At 38.6% G+C, this 20,146-nt stretch overlaps 1 protein-coding gene across 1 annotated transcript; it reads left to right on the top strand.

The window, feature by feature from the left end:
- Window positions 1-294: 294 nt before the first annotated feature.
- suclg1 (succinate-CoA ligase GDP/ADP-forming subunit alph) lies at window positions 295-19,538 on the top strand. The gene is made up of 9 exons (XM_070918429.1): window positions 295-350; window positions 2,612-2,712; window positions 5,448-5,564; window positions 5,786-5,998; window positions 6,605-6,662; window positions 7,235-7,318; window positions 10,245-10,396; window positions 14,453-14,641; window positions 19,109-19,538. The coding sequence occupies exons 1-9, from the start codon at window positions 317-319 to the stop codon at window positions 19,133-19,135; spliced, it is 975 nt and encodes a 324-aa protein (XP_070774530.1). The 5' UTR covers window positions 295-316; the 3' UTR covers window positions 19,136-19,538.
- Window positions 19,539-20,146: the final 608 nt, after the last annotated feature.

The following is a 20,146-nucleotide window of genomic DNA, read 5'->3' as shown; positions in this document are numbered from 1 at the left end:
TGTGCTGGCAAGGTGTCTTTCACTGCACACTGCGGAGAACTACACTACTCAGGATTCATTGCGAATTGAAGCAGCCTACTATTTCGCCTGGAATAATTTTAATGTCGGTATCTTTTTTATGTGCCATATTCAGAGCTCACGAAAAAAAACACAGTCTGTCAATTTTGAATAAATACGGAAAGCCTGGACTTCATTATGTAACTAGAACATGTTTTCAAGCTCATTTAAATATCCAGAATTTATGGGGATATCTGTAGTCAGCTAGAATCCGTGTGTCAGGTCCTCAGCCTCCGGTGTCATTGGTGAATGACCGAAGATGTCTCACAGCAGGTTGTTTGCCAGGCTGCTTTGTAAGTATTTTAGTAAATTATACTTTTTATCATTTGAAATGTTTGACAGTATAGTTTCTGTGATACGAATATACTAATTGGCTCTGTTCTGTACATTAGTTGGGCTTTGCAGGCTCCAACAGTCTTGCACTGGCTAGCAAAGCTCCCCTTGGTTGGCTGTCAGTTAGCTTCCAGGCTAGTTAGCCACATTAGCCTGCCAACTGTCTATGTTGTTAGAACTCAATGACAGTTAGCCAGCCAGCTAACTAGCTAGCTTTTCGCTAACGTCCAGCTGAAATCTAACTTTAACCCCCTGTCAGCCTGCTCCCCGGCCAGAGCAAGTGCTGAACTTTGACCTTGTGTGTCTTCTTGACTAAACGTAGCATGTCCATTCACTCTGCTCAAGTTGTTTTGTCAGAGTAGCTCATGTTTATCTAGTTTTCACCCAGCAGCGATTGGAAGCAGCTAAATTAGCTGTTCAGTAAGTCTGTCTGCAGCTTGCATGTTTACACCTCCTGAGTATTAAGAGATCTGACATCTGACTTGAGTTTGCTTTAGAGATGCATTGGCCAGTCTGCAGTTGGCATTGTTGGATTATTAGCAGTAGTTTAGTTGCTGTCACTTTGTTAGGACACGAGCAACTGAACTTTGTACAGTGTCATTGATAAATTTGTCTGTGACTGAGACAGAGGACCAAAGTTCAGTCACTGAGGGTGAATGCTGCTGCTGTTTTTGTTAGTTCAGTCAGAAGCTTTTGTTTTGATCTGACACAAGTTATTCAGCTTCGAAACCATACATAAGGTAACTGCTAGATTTTGTTACTAGCATGCAGCTTTTGTTTGATGCCTTTTTCTTTCAGGGTTGAACCTACTCTCATTTGATAGAGGGATAAGCTGTTTGAATAAATTAAATTAATCAGCTTAAAATTTCAGAACATATGTGTGTCAGTCTAGTGCACCAGAGAGTGGCAACCATGGAGGTCAGTGTTTTTTTTTTCTTCAGTTAAGATGGTGATTACAGATGTATATACAATGAAGTTTTATATTTTAGATTTACTTTGCTAGCCCAAGTAAAATAATTAATTGGCCCCTTGTTGGGATAATATTTTGTCCCCAATTGAATGTGATCAGTAAAACATACATGCACTCGCAAATAAAAAAAAAATTCTCCCTGGAAAAATGATTAGAAGAGAAACAGCTATGATTTAAAACTATATTGAAGTTCAGTTTAAACATGTCTTGTGTCTCAGTTACTTTGTCTGCGGTAGCTCATAGAGAGTCAGTGTATTGTGCAGCATGTTGCTAGTTCTACCTGTAAGGTAAGGTTGTTATATAACATGTGCTGTATTTGTCTTATCAGTTGTCTCACAGTAGATGTAAAACTTGACACTTGCACTTTGACCTGAATGTGTCTTGCTACTGACTACAGTATGTCTAAGCCAGGGATTTGAAAACAGCTGTCTGCAGCAACAGGTGCAGTTGATGAGAGCTGTGAGACTGAACTGAACCAAACAGTAAACTGTGGGCTGGAAAAGCAAAACGTTAGCAAAAGAGTTAAAAGAGTCTAAAGATTGCAGAACTGGGTGGCAATTCTCTGTGAGTGACATAACATGTAGTCATATGATTCAGTGTTCATGTACAAAATACCGATAAATGCAGCTGCAGCTCTAAAGAATGTTGAACTGCAGAATTACACTTTAGTGAAACACTATTATTCCACTTCCAAAATATGCTTTTAAATACATGCAGCTCACCACCTCACAGCACAGTATGCAAAATGTGCTGGTAATACCCTTTTTTGAAACTGATAGCATTATCACACTCAGGGAGTCTGGTAAATTAGAGTACAACACTTCCAATCAGTAATTTTAATCAGACATAACATGTTGTCCATGTGTCACATTTCCTTCAGTAGTTCACACCACAAGAGCTCCTTTTGTATAAGCAACCATCTCTAATGAAAACATTCTCATAGAATATCAGAGAAGGTTTGTGTTCATGGGTGCAGTAAAAGTCAGCTATCAAGTCCAAAGAAAAGCTGGAATAGTTTCTCAGCAACAATAAAAGATGAATGCAGAAGTAAAGAGATTGTTGCCAAAATACTACAACTGTTTCAAAAAAAGGTTTCACATGCATGTGTAGTACATTTATTGTCCTCCTTTTCAGTGAAGAAGTGGATAGGAAGATTTCATTCTGTAAGGTTTTGATGAGTATTGACGTGTGTATTGACATCTGTCCCCTAAAATCAGTCTGTGTTGCCCCCCTGTCTCTTTCTCCATTCAGTGCAGCAGAGTGGAGTCAGGCACTGTTATACAGGAAGTAGAAAGAACCTCTACATCGACAAGAACACGAAGGTCATCTGCCAAGGTTTCACAGGGAAGCAGGTTTGTACTGACGACTTGTTGCCATCAACACATTTTCTTTTAATATTGCTTCACATCAGATTAGGTTACTGTAATGTTGTGAAATCTCAGTTGTTCCCCACTACACACACACACACACACACAATTCCTGTGTGTCTAAAGCCTTTCTGTAGGAGTACGTTCACCAGAGAGAATGCATTATTAAAGTTTATTATTTTCATCACTTCACCTCATCACTGATATTTTCACAATCGGTTTCCACCTTGGTATAGCTGTGGTCCAGGCGTTAACTCCATTTCATTTAATTATGTCTGTTCAAGTAAAGTACATTTTATTTATATAGCCCAAAAATCAAGTTTGTCTCAAAGTCTTTAGAATCTGTTCGACATACAAGATCCTCTATCCTTTCAGAGAAGGAAAAACTCCTTGTCCTGCAGCACTCCTTCACAACTGAAAGATATTCCTGAGGGACTTTTTCTGTTCCACAGGAATATGTACACAGAAGTAGTATTAGCAGAATTACAATAGAGGAAAACAGAATTACAGCACTAGGTCAAATTTAAGTAAAACATTTTAAAGAATTAAAGGAATATCAAGTATAATTGGCTTGAAGTTTAAAAGACTGGAAGAAATTTGTTCATGTTCTGTGTAAATGCTGAAACTTGTCTTTGGATCAGTTGATGCTGTTGTAATATTAGCTTGTTGTTTCTGTAAATCAGGTTTGGTCCTGTTTTCATTTCATCTAGTTTTGGAGAAATAGATTTTTTACTTTGACTTAGTTTTCCCTCATCACTACCCTTAGTCAGTGTGTTGGTCAATAATAATAACTTTGTGTGGCAGATTGTTGATCCTTCCAGTTATTTTTCAAGAGCATAAAAAAGCTCAGGTGATTCGCTTTGAACTGTGTCCAGTCAAGGAGAATAAAAATCTTGGCAAGTTGTGTTCAACAAGCCTGAAATGTGGACTTTACAGATTTATATCCCTCCTCTGTCCTTATGCACATTCCATTTTTCATCCTCCATTTTCTGTTCAACATAATAAAAGGTTGTTAAATATAGTTCCAGTGAACACTCCGGGTAATTAGAAAAGGATGAGAAATGAAGCAAGTGCTATTGAGTGCACATTTTGGTGTCTTTCTGGCTTGATAAGCAAGCAATTTTTCAAATTTATTGTCCCAACATTTGCGATAATAATGGCTGGCAAAAACAGCAAAGTTAGCAGGGTGAAGGAGCATATTACAATTTGGAAAAAAATGCTGATTCATAGCTTCTAATTCCTCTTAATAGGCTAGTTATAATTTTTACATGGGGGTCATTTTTTTGCTCTTGTAGTTATGACCCTTGGCTACTTTATCTACATTGTTTCAGCATCTTCAGTAATAATTAACTGACTACCGACTGATAGGATTTGTTCAGCAGGAAATCAATTTACACTGCCTTGATGCGCTCATTTTCTGGGGAAAGCACAGCTGAGATTCACTCACAAGATTTTACCTCCCAACATACGTTCTACACCCTTTAGTGTTATTGCTGCTTTATCTTGTTTATTTTCATTTCAAATGGGGCCTCGTGGTGATATTTGTACTGAACACAGAACACTGTGAACAGCAAGTAATAACAGTTGGCTGATATCAGAGGTTAACAGTAAGATCCACTACAAGACAGGCCAGTATGAGGTTATTAATATTAGGTTGTTGCAGATACAGTGAAATACCTAAATGTTTACGTGTAAATAAGTTTATTTTTCAACTGTATAATGTTTTCGCTACGTACATATCTAGGTCGCAATTCTTTAAAATAATAAATCTAAGGGATCCTCATCAAAAATATTTGTTTATATTATGTATTTATGAAAAAACTGACTATTGACTGATGTATTTTTAAAAGTCTTGATACTGGTACCAGTCTCAAAAATCCAGTATTGGCTGTAGTGTTATATAGTAAAGAGAAATCTGTTTGGAATAAAGTGAAACTGCACCGCATCTGTCCTGCACCTTTACAAGCACATTCATAGTGTCTGTGTGGTTGATTACGTCCATTGGTGCTTATTGCCACGCCATATTTTTAATTTCTTTACCTCCTCAAAAGCACAGCATACACCCACCAGATGTCTGTTGGAAACCTGAGCGCCAAAAACTGACCATATGAGTCGGTAATGGCAATTAAATTATTATGGCAATATATATGTGTACACTCTCTCTATGTTTCCTCCCACAAATTAAGCAAAAAAATGTAAAATTCTGAATTAGATGTGTTTCTGTTTGGGTTGAAGCAAATTAATCGACTTCATGAATGTCAGGAAGAAAATCTTTCAACTGTGGCAACACAGCCGTGACAGGTTCCCTATAGCCTACACGGGAGTGACAGCATGTGAAATATTTTTGTAAACTGTCTTTCTTGGGAGATATTTTACAGTCGATGTTGGAGAATATCCAAAGCTGCTTTTGATTTGTTTTTTCAAAGGTTCTGCGAGGAGATTAAACTAAGCTCACAACATTATTTATATGTCAAGAACATTTCGATTTCTTCTCATTGAATATATTTATCAGTAGCTGTATCCCCTAGAAGAACCCCCCCAGCCTCACCTCTGTATCCATCCCTTTACACAGCAGCACAGGTGATTAATCCTGGATGGCAGCATATATTTCCTCCTTCCTCTCTGTCTGTAATGATATCTCAAGGTTGACGCTACAGAAGTGGCTGTGCCCCACTTCATTGCACACTCATATACACTGACTGACTCCTCTTTCTTTGTAGGGAACTTTTCACAGTCAGCAGTCTCTTGACTATGGCTCCCAGTTAGTTGGAGGTGTTTCCCCCGGCAAGGGTGGCAAGACTCACCTCGGCCTGCCAGTCTTCAATTCAGTCAAGGAGGTATGTGTGACTCCGTATGTGTCTGTGGTTGTCCCCTTTTTAAAAACCCGTTAATATATTGAAAGCAAAAACTGAAATATGTGGTATCGCTCTGTCTGATGTCCTGTGGAGGACTGTTAAGCTTTCCAGATGATTTTTAAAGCAACATTAGGTGGCACTATTTCATAACTTTCCATTTTTTATACACCACCAATACCTTTTTTTTTAATTCCTCGCCTCAGGCAAAGGAGGGCACAGGGGCAGATGCCACCGTGATTTATGTACCTCCACCGTTCGCGGCAGCAGCCATCATCGAGGCCATCGACGCAGAGATCCCTCTGGTGGTGTGCATCACTGAGGGCATCCCCCAGCAGGACATGGTGAGAGTGAAACATAAGCTGCTGCGCCAGGGCAACACGCGCCTCATAGGTCCCAACTGCCCAGGAGTCATCAATGTAAGCTCACACTCTCTCTCACACACACACACACATTGACTGACGCATGTGCTTTTTTTTTTTTTCGATTGTGGTTGAAAGAGCTGAAAGTACAAACTCCCTCTCAAGGACCCCATTGTAATTCAGATTTAATGCATTAATATTCTGTTACCTTTTTAAAAAGTGAATGCAAGGCAAATAAAACCTTAAAGGAGCATGATTTAATTATGCTGCTGTTTTTTGTTTTTATTTCTGTGTCTCTGACAGTAATAAATAATGTCAGTTATTTGAGCTGAGTATCCCCATGTTTTCTGGATTTTAGGGTATAGCAAAATTTTAAGAAATGATCCTCACTCATGGGAATTTGTGCAGTGAATATTCATTGAATTTGTTCTGGTTTATTTAAAGTGAGCTTATGGCTAAATAATATATTACTGTGTTCCGTAGAGAAAAGTGTCTTTTTTGTGTGTGTTTTAAAGAAAAATCTTTAACTGGAGACTGAGTTCAGTTGGAGAACTAGTTATACAACATTTCCACTGATATTGAGCACAAGAAAGTAAAAAAGAAAAATAGGCGTGTGTGTCAGTAAATGTTCTTTATTTAATTCAAATTCATGGATTTTTGCAGCCTGGAGAATGCAAGATTGGGATCATGCCCGGCCACATTCACAAGAAAGGAAGAATTGGTGAGATTTCCTAATTTGTCTATGAAATGAATTAAATCAGAAACTTGTTCGGATCTTAAAGCATTCAATTTATACATGAAAATATATGTAGCTGAAGGTTATTTTATTTAAGGGTATTTGACAGCTTACATGTTTGTGTTTATAAGTTCCCTGACTGACTGGTGGTTCTCCAACAGCGATCTTTAAATGACTGAAGTGCGGTGGAACAGAAAGTGGGGGGGACTTTATTCATACTAATACCTTTCTTACCAGATTAAACTTTTTTTTACAGCACTGTGCTTAAATCCTAGATTGAGCTTCTGCTGTTGACAGCTTGATAAGCAGTGTGTGCTGCTGTTGACCAGTGAACCTTTTACAGGAAGTCTGTTTTTATTGTAAATCGGCTGCCATCATTCCCAAAGCATCGACAGAACAGCTGTTACAGTGATGTGATCTCATTTGTTTTTGCTGTCATGATGAAACAATTCAGTCAAAGTTGGACAGCTGCATTTTATATCATCTTATCACCCTTGATTTGAGCAGTTTTTTGAAAAAGAAAATAACATCCTAAAATGTTTTTTAATCTCTCTCAGGCATTGTGTCTAGATCGGGCACCCTGACATATGAAGCTGTGCACCAAACTACACAAGTCGGCCTGGGCCAGTCACTCTGCGTTGGTAAGTCATCGGTGACCTGTGACATATTTAATTTAAATTTAGCACACAGTAACACAGCTCTTACATTTTATATCTAGACGATATTAAAACAAGCAGCTGGGACTACAAGAACAAATTGATTTGAAGCAGTGTTATATATTAATTATGCATGCATTTAATTGATTTCTGTGAAGAAGACAACTTAATTTAAGGGTTACTTGAGAAGTTTATTTATTTATTGTAAAGTCAGGCTGCTTGGACTATTAAAATGTATGTATGATAGTGAAAATAAAAGAAAATCATAATATGGACATAGAATTGTGTTCCCTAAAAAATATAAGGAAAAATCATCTGATACTTTGCAATATCCACAGGAAATAATTTTATACACATTACTAGTTTTACACAAACTTCCTGCAGGTATTACATTCAGTGTTTAGGTTAATTGTACAGTTAATTGTTCTGTGCTGTTATTGTTTTTCATGCAATGAATATAATGAAATATACATGAAGATATTTCAAAAGAAGTTGGCTACTTTTTCCCCTTTTTATGTGGGTGGGGGTTGTCATTGTATATACAATGGTAAAATAGGGGTCCCTTAAGAAAAAGGCTGGCAACCACTGATCTAGTTATCTAGTTCACCTCGCACTAAAACTCTTCAGTTGTCAGTGTTACTGCAAACAATGCCAAACTGAGGAGTAGAGTGTTTTTTACGTTTTAAAACCTGGTAGATGCATACCAGGTTCTGTATGAATTAAAGGTAATTTCTGCAATTTCCTGGTACATGTGTGGAACTTCCCATTATCTGCCCATCCTGTTATTACCTTTTCTTCCGCACAATTTTTCACAGCCTTGTTGCTGTCGTTTGCTGATTACACAACCTGAAGCTGGGACATTATATGGAACAACGTTGAACAATGCTGTCTTTAAAAATGTATCTCACTTAACTTAGTCATTCATTGATCTTGTATTGCTCCTTATCGTCATTCTCAGTGAAATGATCAGTTGAGAGCCCCTACCGTGTCTGTTGTCTGTTCTCTTGATGCAGCTATACATACTGGGAATATCAGCCATATCTGTTTTAATTGCACTATACTGTAATGACCCCATTGTATCGAGCTATATTACTTCTTGGTAACACAGCAAATATAAGGTTAACTATTTTACAAAAACGAATTCCTTTGGCCAACTTATCTGCCACCAGAAAATCTATATTAAAGGGCTGGTTGGACACCCAAATTAACTGCAAAACAACTCTGCTTCATTATTATTTAGACATGTTAATTATGGAGTGTCCTCTAGCCAGACTTCATAAAGCCAGTGCTGCAACAGTATTAAATACTGTAGAGTTCATTAAGAAGGTTTATTGGTGGTTCTGCTAGCAACTTCTTAAGTCTGAGTATGACCTAGGGGCTACAGCAAATTACAGTTAATACAATATTTAAAATCACTGTCATCTTTGTTGCTGTGCTTCTCTTTGATTATTATTCATGTACTTTTTTCCTTGGTGTTGCCAGGTTTTTTTAATGGTATGAATGTAAATTTAGGTGACGTTTTGTCTATGAAGATCTCTCTTGTGGAGGTTTGCCCATGATTTTATAGATCCTGGTGTCATTTTTCTGTGGAAATTATTTTTAATAAATGATTATTGGTCCCCTGTGATTCGGAAAAGCTTAAGTCATGTCCTTTGGATATGAAAGGAAATGCATAATTAAACTGCCATACAGAGATACAGAGAGAGAGAGGCAGTTGTACCATTAAACAAACTTTTAAAGTGACTTTGAAATTGACTTTTAAAATTGAAAAATGCTGTTCCTACTTTATAACCTCCAGTCCAGTATTCTGAATAAAATGTTGCTCATCTACAGTGGCTTCACTTTTTGACCACTTTATTGTTTTAGAGATTTAATTTACAGCAGCTATAATCAATATTTTCATATCAATGTCAAATGTCAAATCACATGTGTGAAAGGAGTCTCTTGTAGTGACCAACCTACAAAGAATTATCACCCGATTCTGCAGTTACCCTCATCTCTATGGAGCGTTTTAGCAGCTTTCAGCTCATTGTTTTGGTTTTGCGGCCCACAACTTTACTGTTTTGATTCGCCCTCACCACTCTACTTTGTTTCCAGACGCAGCAGGCAGATGTTACTCAGCCAAAAAGCTCTGATAAACCCACTGTACCCTACCTGCTTAGCTTCAAACAGCAGACTGAGGAGGAGCCAGATATTTCCCACAGGAGTTGGTGGAAATCAAAAACAGAGCTAAAAGTGGAGAAAATTTTTCATTTAGCCAGGTTGCTAGAAACACAACTTCAAAGTAATGATATTGTTGCTCCATATCTGTTAGATGTGTAAATAGGAAACAGTTTGCTAACAAGCTTGCCATATCAACTTGAAAAGTGATAAGATATCAATGTTTACATCTTGTTTCCACTGCTTACAAGTGGCTGGTTACTGCGGTTTAAATGGATTTACTTTTTTTTTGCCATTTATTCTACATTCAAAACAATAAAAAATATATCTATATCTATATATATGTCTATATATATATAGACATATATATATCAGAGCTTTTCAGTTGAGTATATATATCAAGGTTGCAAACAAGTGAAAGGGTCTGAATGATGTGGCGATCAAGACACTGCTCAATGAAAGTGAGGCTCAAATTCATCAGTAAAAGGGAATAAATGTTTTGGAATGCAATAAATCAATCCAATAAAATTTTCTGTTCTCATGTCAAACGATTCAGACAGTGGAGAGTGGTTTCAGGCAACCCCAATGAACAGCTATGAACTCAGTTAGCACTGTTGTGATGATCAGACCATATCAGGCTGAAAGCTGCTTCTTGTTCCTCTCAACAGCCTTGTGATCCTCAAATATTCACAGGAATAATCCTTTTGAGAGTCTTGAGTATACAACAAGTGTTTGCTTTGTCTCCTGCAAGGTATTGGCGGGGATCCATTCAACGGTACAAACTTCATAGACTGTCTGGAGGTGTTCCTGCAGGATCCCAAGACAGAGGGCATCATCCTTATTGGAGAAATCGGAGGCAATGCTGAGGAGAATGCAGCAGAGTACCTCAAACAGCACAACTTGGTAAGGAAATAACACACCGGACACAACATTATCTTACCCCACTCTCCTTGTAATATCCTCTGGTACAGCACTTCACTTCTGCAGATATACTGCATCTGTTCTTATAAAAAATTAATCCTTTTCTGAATTAGTCATGCCCTTTCAAATCTATCAGCTGGAGTGAACACTAGAAACCATCACATGTCCAGAACAAGGTGGAACTATATGAAAGTGTACTTTTTCTTTTTGATCACAGCCTCGGGCTTTGTCTCTTAGTTTTCTGTGTCCGTGTGATAAAGATAAAGAGTGGCAGATGGGATGTAGGTATGATTCACGGGGCATGTTCTCGAAATCTGCAGTGTTGATGAGCAGTGAGCCTTTTGTGATGCCCACATGTGATAAAGAGCAGAAGGGTGATGATTGACTCATGTAGCCAAGTAGTTGAGAAATTGACATATTTAACTAAAGCAGGCCTGTACTTGGCATTTTGCTCCTTGCAGATGACTTTTAATCTGTAAATTTTTCAGCGTGTATGTGTTTGTTTCTGTGTATATGTGTGTGTGCGTGCTTATGCGATGAGAAATGGACTTGATTTGCCCTCGGCTGCGCTAATGCATGCAAATCTCCCGCTGGCGTCTCTAGAGAATAACTTCTCTCACTCAATAAATAAAGTACAAACACCCACCCGCACCCACAATCACCCAGAGTGTTGACAGCGAGGGACAGTTCAAATGAAACACATGCATGAAAAAGCCCAGCAGAGCGTGGGAGTAAACTGCAGGTCTTCCGTTGAAAGTCAATTGTGTAGAACATCGTACAAAAAATGCCGTACTTGGACCTTATTTTTCGAGTCAAGAAGAGCACAAAGAAGCCTGGATACATTGTTTTTACTTAAGAGCAAACTTAACTTTACTTGATTTGAATACATTTGAATTCACGTCACCAATACACTAACCTAGGGCAGCTCCCATATGTGGGTTTGGTATTAATGGGAAGCACAGTCTTGCTTGAGATACTTCAGCAGGTGAGCTCAGCCAAAACAAATAAATGCTATAAAATAAAGACCTAAACCTGATGACAGTTTCTTTCTGCTCTCTGATCAAGAAGATTTTGAGAAGCATTTTTGAGCTTCTTTAGCACATTGATCTGTTCTGTGTAAAGAGAAACTTTTCTATATATTACCTCTGATATGGGTTTATAGCCTTAAACAGGCAAGAGATGATCTGTCAACATTTTGCACACTCATGCTTGATGAAACACTTAACTGGTTAAAGGACAAATGTGGAAAGAAAAAAGTCTGGGCTGTTGTGTTAACAAATTCTGAATTGTTCAATGTTATCACTTTGAATTACCTTATTGATAACTACATTGCTAAAGAATGTCATTGGGTCAATTAAGCCACTGAAAACTTGGTTTTATATCTAAAGTTTGGGAAACAAAATGACAATTCAACCTGATTATTAGGCTACTAACCGTCATCAGATTTTGGTTAAAATATTGCTGATTTCTGATTGGTTCTCAGAAGTACGCAACATCACTTTTTTTTCAAGCCCTGGCCTCTTCAAACCAGTGAAAAGAGCTCAAGTTAAGTTAAGCTTAAGCCCCAGCCCAGTATCACAAATCACAAGTTTGCCTCAAAAGTCTTTACAATCTGTGCCGTATACGACACCCTCCTCCCACAAACTCCACCCCCCACCCTCATTCTCATGATTGTCATGTGAAAAAAACTCAGCTTTGGCAGAATATTGTGTGTTCATGTACGACGCCATCACTCATAATAAGAAGTTATATGAGAATTTTTTTTTTTTTTTAAGGTGCTGCATTTCACATTAACTTGACTAATTCTGTCACACCGGACACATTAAGTACAGACTTCTCAGTGGAATTAAAGGTCCGGTGTCACGATTGATTTGTGTCATGCAACATTAAGTATATTGAACTCCTATTTGAGAAACACACATTATTCCAAAAGGTGAAGTATTGATTTCAGTGTCCATCAGTTGAGTTACTGTGGACTGTTTATCTACCGACGCCTTAATTCTGTAAAATTCAAGAAAACAACCGTCCCGCTCTGTTCTGCTGTCACATTTTATGATGCAGGGCATATTTCAAGGTTCAGTCTTCATCAGCGTCTGCGATGCTTGCCAACATAATATGGTCTTAAGTCACCTGTATCAAAGGTCTGCCTATCATTGCCAGAGTCTCACAGGCTTTCTGAAGTCAGAAATGGGTTTTGCACAGAATAACCATATTACATTTTGCTTCATGCATATCAACTAGGTCGGAGAATTTGGCACCTAAGCTACCGTAGAGGTTTACTGATTCTTTTTTTAATTTTTTTATTTCAGCCTGTCTCCACTGAGCTTAGCTAAACCCCTTGTAATTCTGTGGAAACAACACTGAAAAGGAACGCAGGTTGTAGTCTGGAGGAAGGCTGAGGTTAGAAAAGTGCTGGTGAGCTCCACGTGTATCCACACATGCCAGTTTTATTCATGCCTACCTGTCGTGTTTTATAGGGGTACATAATTGTCTTCAGTTTGGCTTTTTAAGCTTGTAAATACAATTCCTCACCTTGCAGCAGACGGTTTTGTGTTTATAGAACAAAGCCCTCCTCCAGTCATGTTGGCACACAGGTGGGGGAACTGCCCTATTGGTCTCATAATTAAGGTAATATATCTGGACTGCTAACAGTGGAAGACAAAAGACGGGTAAAGTGAATGATGGTATGACTCCCCTCCCTGTATGCATTGTTAGTACTTAGTATCCAGGGAGGCATGGATTAATAGAGTAATTAAACCCCTTTTCGTTTGAGGTAGATTTAAGACTTGATTCACATGAGGGTGGTTTGTTTATTCAGGACGTGATTTGACTTCTGAATACTGAGTGGGGCTTTGGTGCTAATTTGTTTTGTGCTTACAGTTTTCAACGCATAGAACAGATGCTTTAACATATTCAGAGCACTTTTAAGTGATATTCCCTCTCTGTTCGTTTCCCTGTTAACTGTGCAAGGGTTAATGTCTCATTAGTGGAGCATTTCTAGCCAAGGCCCTCCACATTTCCCTGGCTGATATACGTCCTACTAGTCTTAATTATTAAAAGTCATCTCCAGTTTATATTAGAGACTGCCATCTTGTTCCTGCCAGTTTCACGTCTGAATTTGGAGCTGAAATGGCAGTAGAAGTGGGTGTCTTTGAAGGACCTCGCTCTGTTGCTTTGGCTGTTGAACATGCCACATTCACTCTCTGAAAGCAGTCTGCCAGATGAGCCACAGCCTTTGTTGAAAGCCCAGGAGTGTGTGTGTGTCTGTGTGTGTGTGTCCGTGTGTGTGTGTCCGTGTGTGTGTGTGTGTGTGTGTGTGTGTGTGTGTGTGTGTGTGTGTGTGTGTGTGTGTGTCTGTGTCTGTGTCTGTGTGTGTCTGTGTCTGTGTCTGTGTCTGTGTCTGTCTGTGTCTGTGTGTGTGGCCGTCCTCTACAATTATGTTGTTATTTCTAAGTATGAAATATTAGCTGCTATACGTGCGCACGCACACACTCTGTCCCTCTTGCCGACTATGATGTTATTGCTGAAGATGAAATATTAGCTCTCTTCACCTTGGAAATGATCTTAACTGTTGAACGTAACATCCATCAATGAGCAAGCAGCATAGACAGGCGCTGAGCTAATCAGTGCCTGCATGACTAATTACCATCTCAGAAATGAGATGATATGAAATGGCAGGAGCCTGAGCCCCTATCTGGTCATACACCAACCCATGCAATTAAATGGCTTGATTGACCCTTTGTTTTAATAATGCAGGCTGAGACCGAGATGGCTGGTTAGACAAGCCTGTTATCAATGGGGGCTCTGTGATGGGAGGACATGAGGTGTTTAATTTCTAATGAATGAATAAAATGCAGGTGCAGAAAACTAATTCTCTCTATTTTAGTGCTTGTTTTGCTACCTTCCTTCCTACTTCTCATCCACATTGTTGCTCTGCACTCGTATCCTCACACTTATCCTTGAGCTTAGTCTCCTTTTTTTATTATTCACCTCATTTTACACTCATGTTTTTCCTTTCTCTCCCTCTTCTATGTCCAGGGTGCTAACTCAAAGCCTGTGGTGTCCTTCATCGCTGGGCTAACTGCTCCTCCTGGCCGTAGGATGGGCCACGCCGGCGCCATCATCGCTGGTGGAAAGGGTGGAGCCAAAGAGAAGATTGCAGCCCTCCAGTCTGCTGGAGTTGTAGTCAGCATGTCTCCTGCCCAGCTGGGCAGCACTATGTTCAAGGTGAGTCCTTTCTTCCAGCAAGATATTAGTGTACTGTAAGTACAATTATGAGGTTCTTGTTCTTTAAATACTTTTATTATATTTAGTATTTCTATTTCATGCTATTTTATAATTCTACTCCACCAGAGTTTAGAGGAGAATATTACTTTATTAGTACTTTTTACTCCCCTACAACTATCTGACAGCTGTACTGTAGTAAGTAGTTGCAGATTAACATTTTACATAAATATATGATCAGTGTAAGATGGAGTTGTAAAGGAGTTACAATAAGCTCTGCTTCAACCACCTACAGCATTAAAATGGTGCATACATGTGAATGAGTCAGTTGTAATAATCCAATAATATAAATTACATAATATAACACTTTGAAAGGAGCAATTCTGCCTAATGAGTACATTTAGCTTTGATACTTCAGCAATGTGGTGTGTGTCTGAAAGGGCTTTCATTTACAAGACATTTACTTATTTACTACATCTACGTGTTTTGCATACGGACACTCAGTCACATGGTAACATTCTCCAAATAATGTTTTACTCACTGTTAAAGGGTTCAGATGTTCCCATTGTTTTTTTGGCCTCATCCATCAATCTTTAATCAAAATCAAAATTTAATAAATGTTGGCTTGAGATAATTAGAAATATCAAAACATACAGGAAAAATATCTCGGAACTTAATAACAAATATAAATTTCTGTGCTCCATTGTATTACTCCCAACTGCTGAATTTGCTACAAATAGCTTTAAGAATCTTATACAAATAAACAAAACAAATACTAAGGTCATGTTTTCATTATACAGATGAATGAGCAAGCTAATTAGAGCTGACATTCAGCATAACTAATTTGGAGGTAATATAATCGCATTGTAACACAACACTGTAATAATACTTCTCTTTTGGCTTCACAACAAAATGTCTTGTGCTGCTGGTCACTTGTAGCACCATCTTTCATCACCGAGCAGTTACAAATGTGAGAAGGTTTACTGGGAACAGGAATTAATTTTTTTAGGGGGAGTAGAAGTTGAGATTGAACTTTTAATATGCCGTAAAGAAAGGCAGAAGACAAGGGCAGAAATTAATAAACGTGTGTTGACAGTGGCTGAGTTGGCGCCACTGCCCCTTTTTTATTTCAATTTATCTCTAGGGGAAGCACTGTTAACAAGATGTATAAAAAGTGAAAGCATGTATTACACCCATTCATCATCTTATACTTTCATTACAACTGCTGGCACTACAGCACGCAGATATAGATTTACACGCGTTGCCTCCCTCCCCCCCCAAAGTTTAATTCATAATCATTGTGTGTAATGATGAAAAACGCGCAACGTGGTTGCTCATTTTGCTGCACGCTGTGTTCATACATCTCTGTTAATTTCATTGACCGCCGTAATAGAAGTAACAACACGTATGAGAAGCAAGTAGACGTAATGTTCTTGGTGTGGGCAGAAACAATGACGAGCTGCTCCTGTTGGCTGTCAGCGACCTGCATGAGCCTCCACACCAGTGGTGAAAACATGTATCTGCAAAATTGGATGCATGCGTCATCATATTTAATCAGAGGTTTATGAATTATACATGCAGCTACAATGGATCGCTTTTGGTAAAAAAAAACATAATAAGCTGAACAACATGACCTCCTTGTCAAGACTGCATTCATTTGTTTGTGTTGGAAGTGTTAAAATAATAACTGGAACGAAAACTTCACGCATCATCATGTATATTTAGAAACATAAAGATGCATGTTGTATCTTGAGGAGTTTTCAGTAAATGTCTAATGCCAGACGGTAATAAGGCTCTTACCTCAGAGTGGTACATCATCGAACTGAACAAACACGCACGTTATTCATCATAATAATAATTACAGATATACTCTGCCAATTCAGTTTCAGTGAAAACAGGATGCAGCATGCTAGTATTGCTTCCACTGTCTCTGTTGAAATTATAATATTTTCACTTATATATTCACAAAAATAGCAGCCCAGATTATATTTTTTGCTTCAGATATTGTTTTTGTTTCTTGTAAAACCAAACACATTGTTGTCTGACGCATGCCTGGTAGACGGGTACGTAGCAAAACGTCATTCAAAAGAAATTCACACTGTCACTAATGTCACGAGTTTATTAGAAATACAACGTTTCCAAAAGGTCCATGCTAAATAAGTGATATTCATCAACAAGAACAGTAAAGAAAAGTACCGTAATAAAAGTACCAATCAGGGGATTGGGGGAGGAAGATGAGACAACAAACCAGTTCATTTTTCACATCTAAACTGGAAATATCTTCATAAGCTTAAAAGGTTTAGGGTTTCATGTGTATTCTTGACATATACTGTATTGTTTCTCATTTTAAGTCATTTGCTGTCTAATATAGGTTCATAAGTGAAACATCTTATGCACACTTTTTCTCTGCCCACCTTTTTTGTTTCTATTTTGACTTAAATGTGATTAGTTATCTACATGTGTTTCTTATAGGCTCTTGTTAAGTTCAAGCCCCTGAAATATTTGTATTTCTTTGTAACATTAAATATTCATGATAGATCTAAAAACTGTTGAAGTTGAAGGTCAGGAAATAAACATCCTTAGTCATTTATTATGTGGGTGTAGTTTGATCATATCTGATTGACAGTGCTGGTAACATAAGTGAACAACCCCACAGCGGTCATCGGCTTCTGATTCAAATGTTGCTCAACTCTGATTGGTGCATGAAAGTATGTCACGTTATCATTTTCCAACTAAGCCCTGCCCACTTCAAAACCAGTGAGAAAAGAAAAAACACAAACACAGAAAACTCTAGTGAAACACCCAAAACTGTTCTCACTTTGGCAGAGAAGTTTGTGTTCATGTAGGACACAGACATCGCTCGCAGTAAGATAAGATAAGTCTTTTTAACAATTAAAGACGGCATACAGCATGTTGAAGCAAAATTAAATATGCAGCCTTTGCAGTGATATCCAAAGGACTTTTCAGTGCTACTGGTGCAAGGAGGAGATATCAGAAAACGTGTGTTTATCTGGGAAGGACTTAATTTATATGCAATGTAGAATAATTATGACCTTTTTACTTGTTTACAAAATATCTGGAACTCATAATCACAACAGCTGATCGTATTATCCTATCCCGCTCAACATTCACAGTGAAGCCTGCGTGCACATGTATACAGATGTGCGCAGACAAACGGAAGCGAGCACTTTTAATCTCAAGTTTTTGTTTGCGAAAAAAATTAAAAAGTTGGAAGGCATTTCAAGTAAGGTATTTATGCTGCCTGCACTCCTCATACATCTGGCCCCAGGTGTGTCAGAGCCTGTTGTCATTGCTAGCTTGTAAATGTTTTTGCTTTTCGTCCCCGTCATGTTTTCCTCCGCTCTCGGTTTCAATCCAGATGTTGTTTTCACTCGTCCTTTTTTGTTGAGGTTGAGTGGCAACCTCTACCCCCTCTCCCCCCGGCTTGTCTTGTCAGGCGTTTGAGTCTGTCTCACGCAGAACACCCCCCCCACCCCCCCACCCCCACCCTGCCATCACAAAAAACTCTGCTTTTACCTTTTTGTGCTGTGATTCCTGTCTTGTACCCGTGAGTCACTGTCTGCTACCTTGGACCAACAAAGCATCTGTCTGCTTATGTCACAAATACCCTCCTCCTCTTTTTGCTCTGTCACTCTCTCCATCCCATTACCCTTTTTTTTCCCCTCTACAGCTTTGTACCTAATTACTGAACCAGTCCCTCATTTAACCCACCTCATCTATAAAGCAAAACTATCTAGTGAACAAGGCCACAACTCTCCAGTCTACCCCTCCACCCCAAACATCTCCTCGTTCACTTCGTCCTTCCCAGAAAGTCCAGGTTAGAGAGGCCGAGGTTGCCATTTCAGAAACAGGAAAATATTTCCTCCTCAAGGTGGCAGTAGACCTTCAGGTATCCACAAGCCACAGACGAATGGGCCAACATGTGCATGAGTACTTGTGTGCTCTGTGGACCTGATAAATGACATTTGCATTAAGTTACTTTCCCCCTGTGAAATGGAAAATTCGGGGAACGACATATTCTATCATCCTACGGTTTGTGTGATATTTTCCAAATTGAATATGTAAATAGCTACATCCTTTTTAATGGCTATCATAATGCTTTCTCATTTGTAGTCACATGGTTGGACTGTGCTGATAAACGCAGCAACTATAACCTCACATAAATCAGATTTTTGCAGATGTGCAAGTCTCTATCAATCACAGGGAGTGAAGCTGTTTTAATGTTGACAACTGGAACTTACTGACACGTACGGCGCTCTCCAGGAAAAACAACAGGCTCTCCAAAGCTCTACCCTCCTCTGTTTCCCCCCCGTCTCAACAGCAGATCTGATACATAGGATCAAAACAGAGCTGTGTGAATTCTGCATGAATAAATCATTTACTTCTGTCTATCTCACTTCATTTCACATTGTGTCTTTCCTTCTTCCTCTCTGTTGTCCATCTCTGTAGGAGTTCGAGAAGAGGAAGATGTTGTAAATTGTGCAAGAAGGCACCGACCTTTTACCCCCTGCCCCGAAATTGAGATGAACAGCCTGATTCTGGAGGTGGATATATGCCCTACAGTATCTGTAAACCCTGATTATTTCAACAACAAAGTGCACATCCACTGTTTATATTGTAATTTCTGCCATGAACTTGTACCTTGCACATAACGAAAGAATAAAGCATAGTGTCTTAATGGTATCTTAAATAACTCATTGTACACAATGTAAAAGCTTTATAGATGTATTTTCTTCCTCCACACATTGTCGACTGCTGAAGGAGGGATGCCATGGTAACCTTGGTGATCTGTTTCGTTCTGTTATACTCCTGCTGTAATACGTATTCCATCATTCATTTCACTGGCTGTCCACCTGAATAAGAAATATTTCTCATATCATTTTCCTACTGTGTTGTTTCTATACTTTTTCTGTATTTCAAACAGAGGTGGTCTCATTATCGATTGTGCTCGTCTGTCTCCAGGTATCGACCTTTTTTCTTTTTTTTTATGAGCATAAAACTTGACATATGAAAAACAGACAGGGATACAAAAGGTATCACATGTTGAGTGGGTATGATGTTTGCAAGCTTTTCAGCACAACCTGTGCTGTTACATATTGTTATGTACAGAACACTAGAGGCGTTATGATGAAGGTGCTTTCATACCGTAGAGCTTAATGTTGTTGATGTAAAATCATAGCACTTGGTTTTAGTCATGCGTCTATACTGTTAAAAGAATTTGACAAATAGATTAGTTGATAAAAAGTCAATTCATCATTTTAAAGCCACATCAGCATTACGATCTACATTTTGTAGAGATTCAGTTGAATAAAAACAAAGTTGGAGACCATTAATGCACAAATTCATGTCATTGATCATTAGCAAGCCGTCTCGTCAGTGCTGATCTTTGAGGCAACAGAGTCCAAATGGAGGAAGCGATTGGAGCTTATTGGCTGTGTTGCACCATCCATTTTTATTTAACCTCCTCTGTTGGAGTGTAAACTGCTC

Source organism: Enoplosus armatus, chromosome 2 (assembly GCF_043641665.1).
Source record: "Enoplosus armatus isolate fEnoArm2 chromosome 2, fEnoArm2.hap1, whole genome shotgun sequence".
Lineage (NCBI taxonomy): Eukaryota > Metazoa > Chordata > Actinopteri > Centrarchiformes > Enoplosidae > Enoplosus > Enoplosus armatus.
This window is presented reverse-complemented; position numbering and strand designations above follow the sequence as displayed.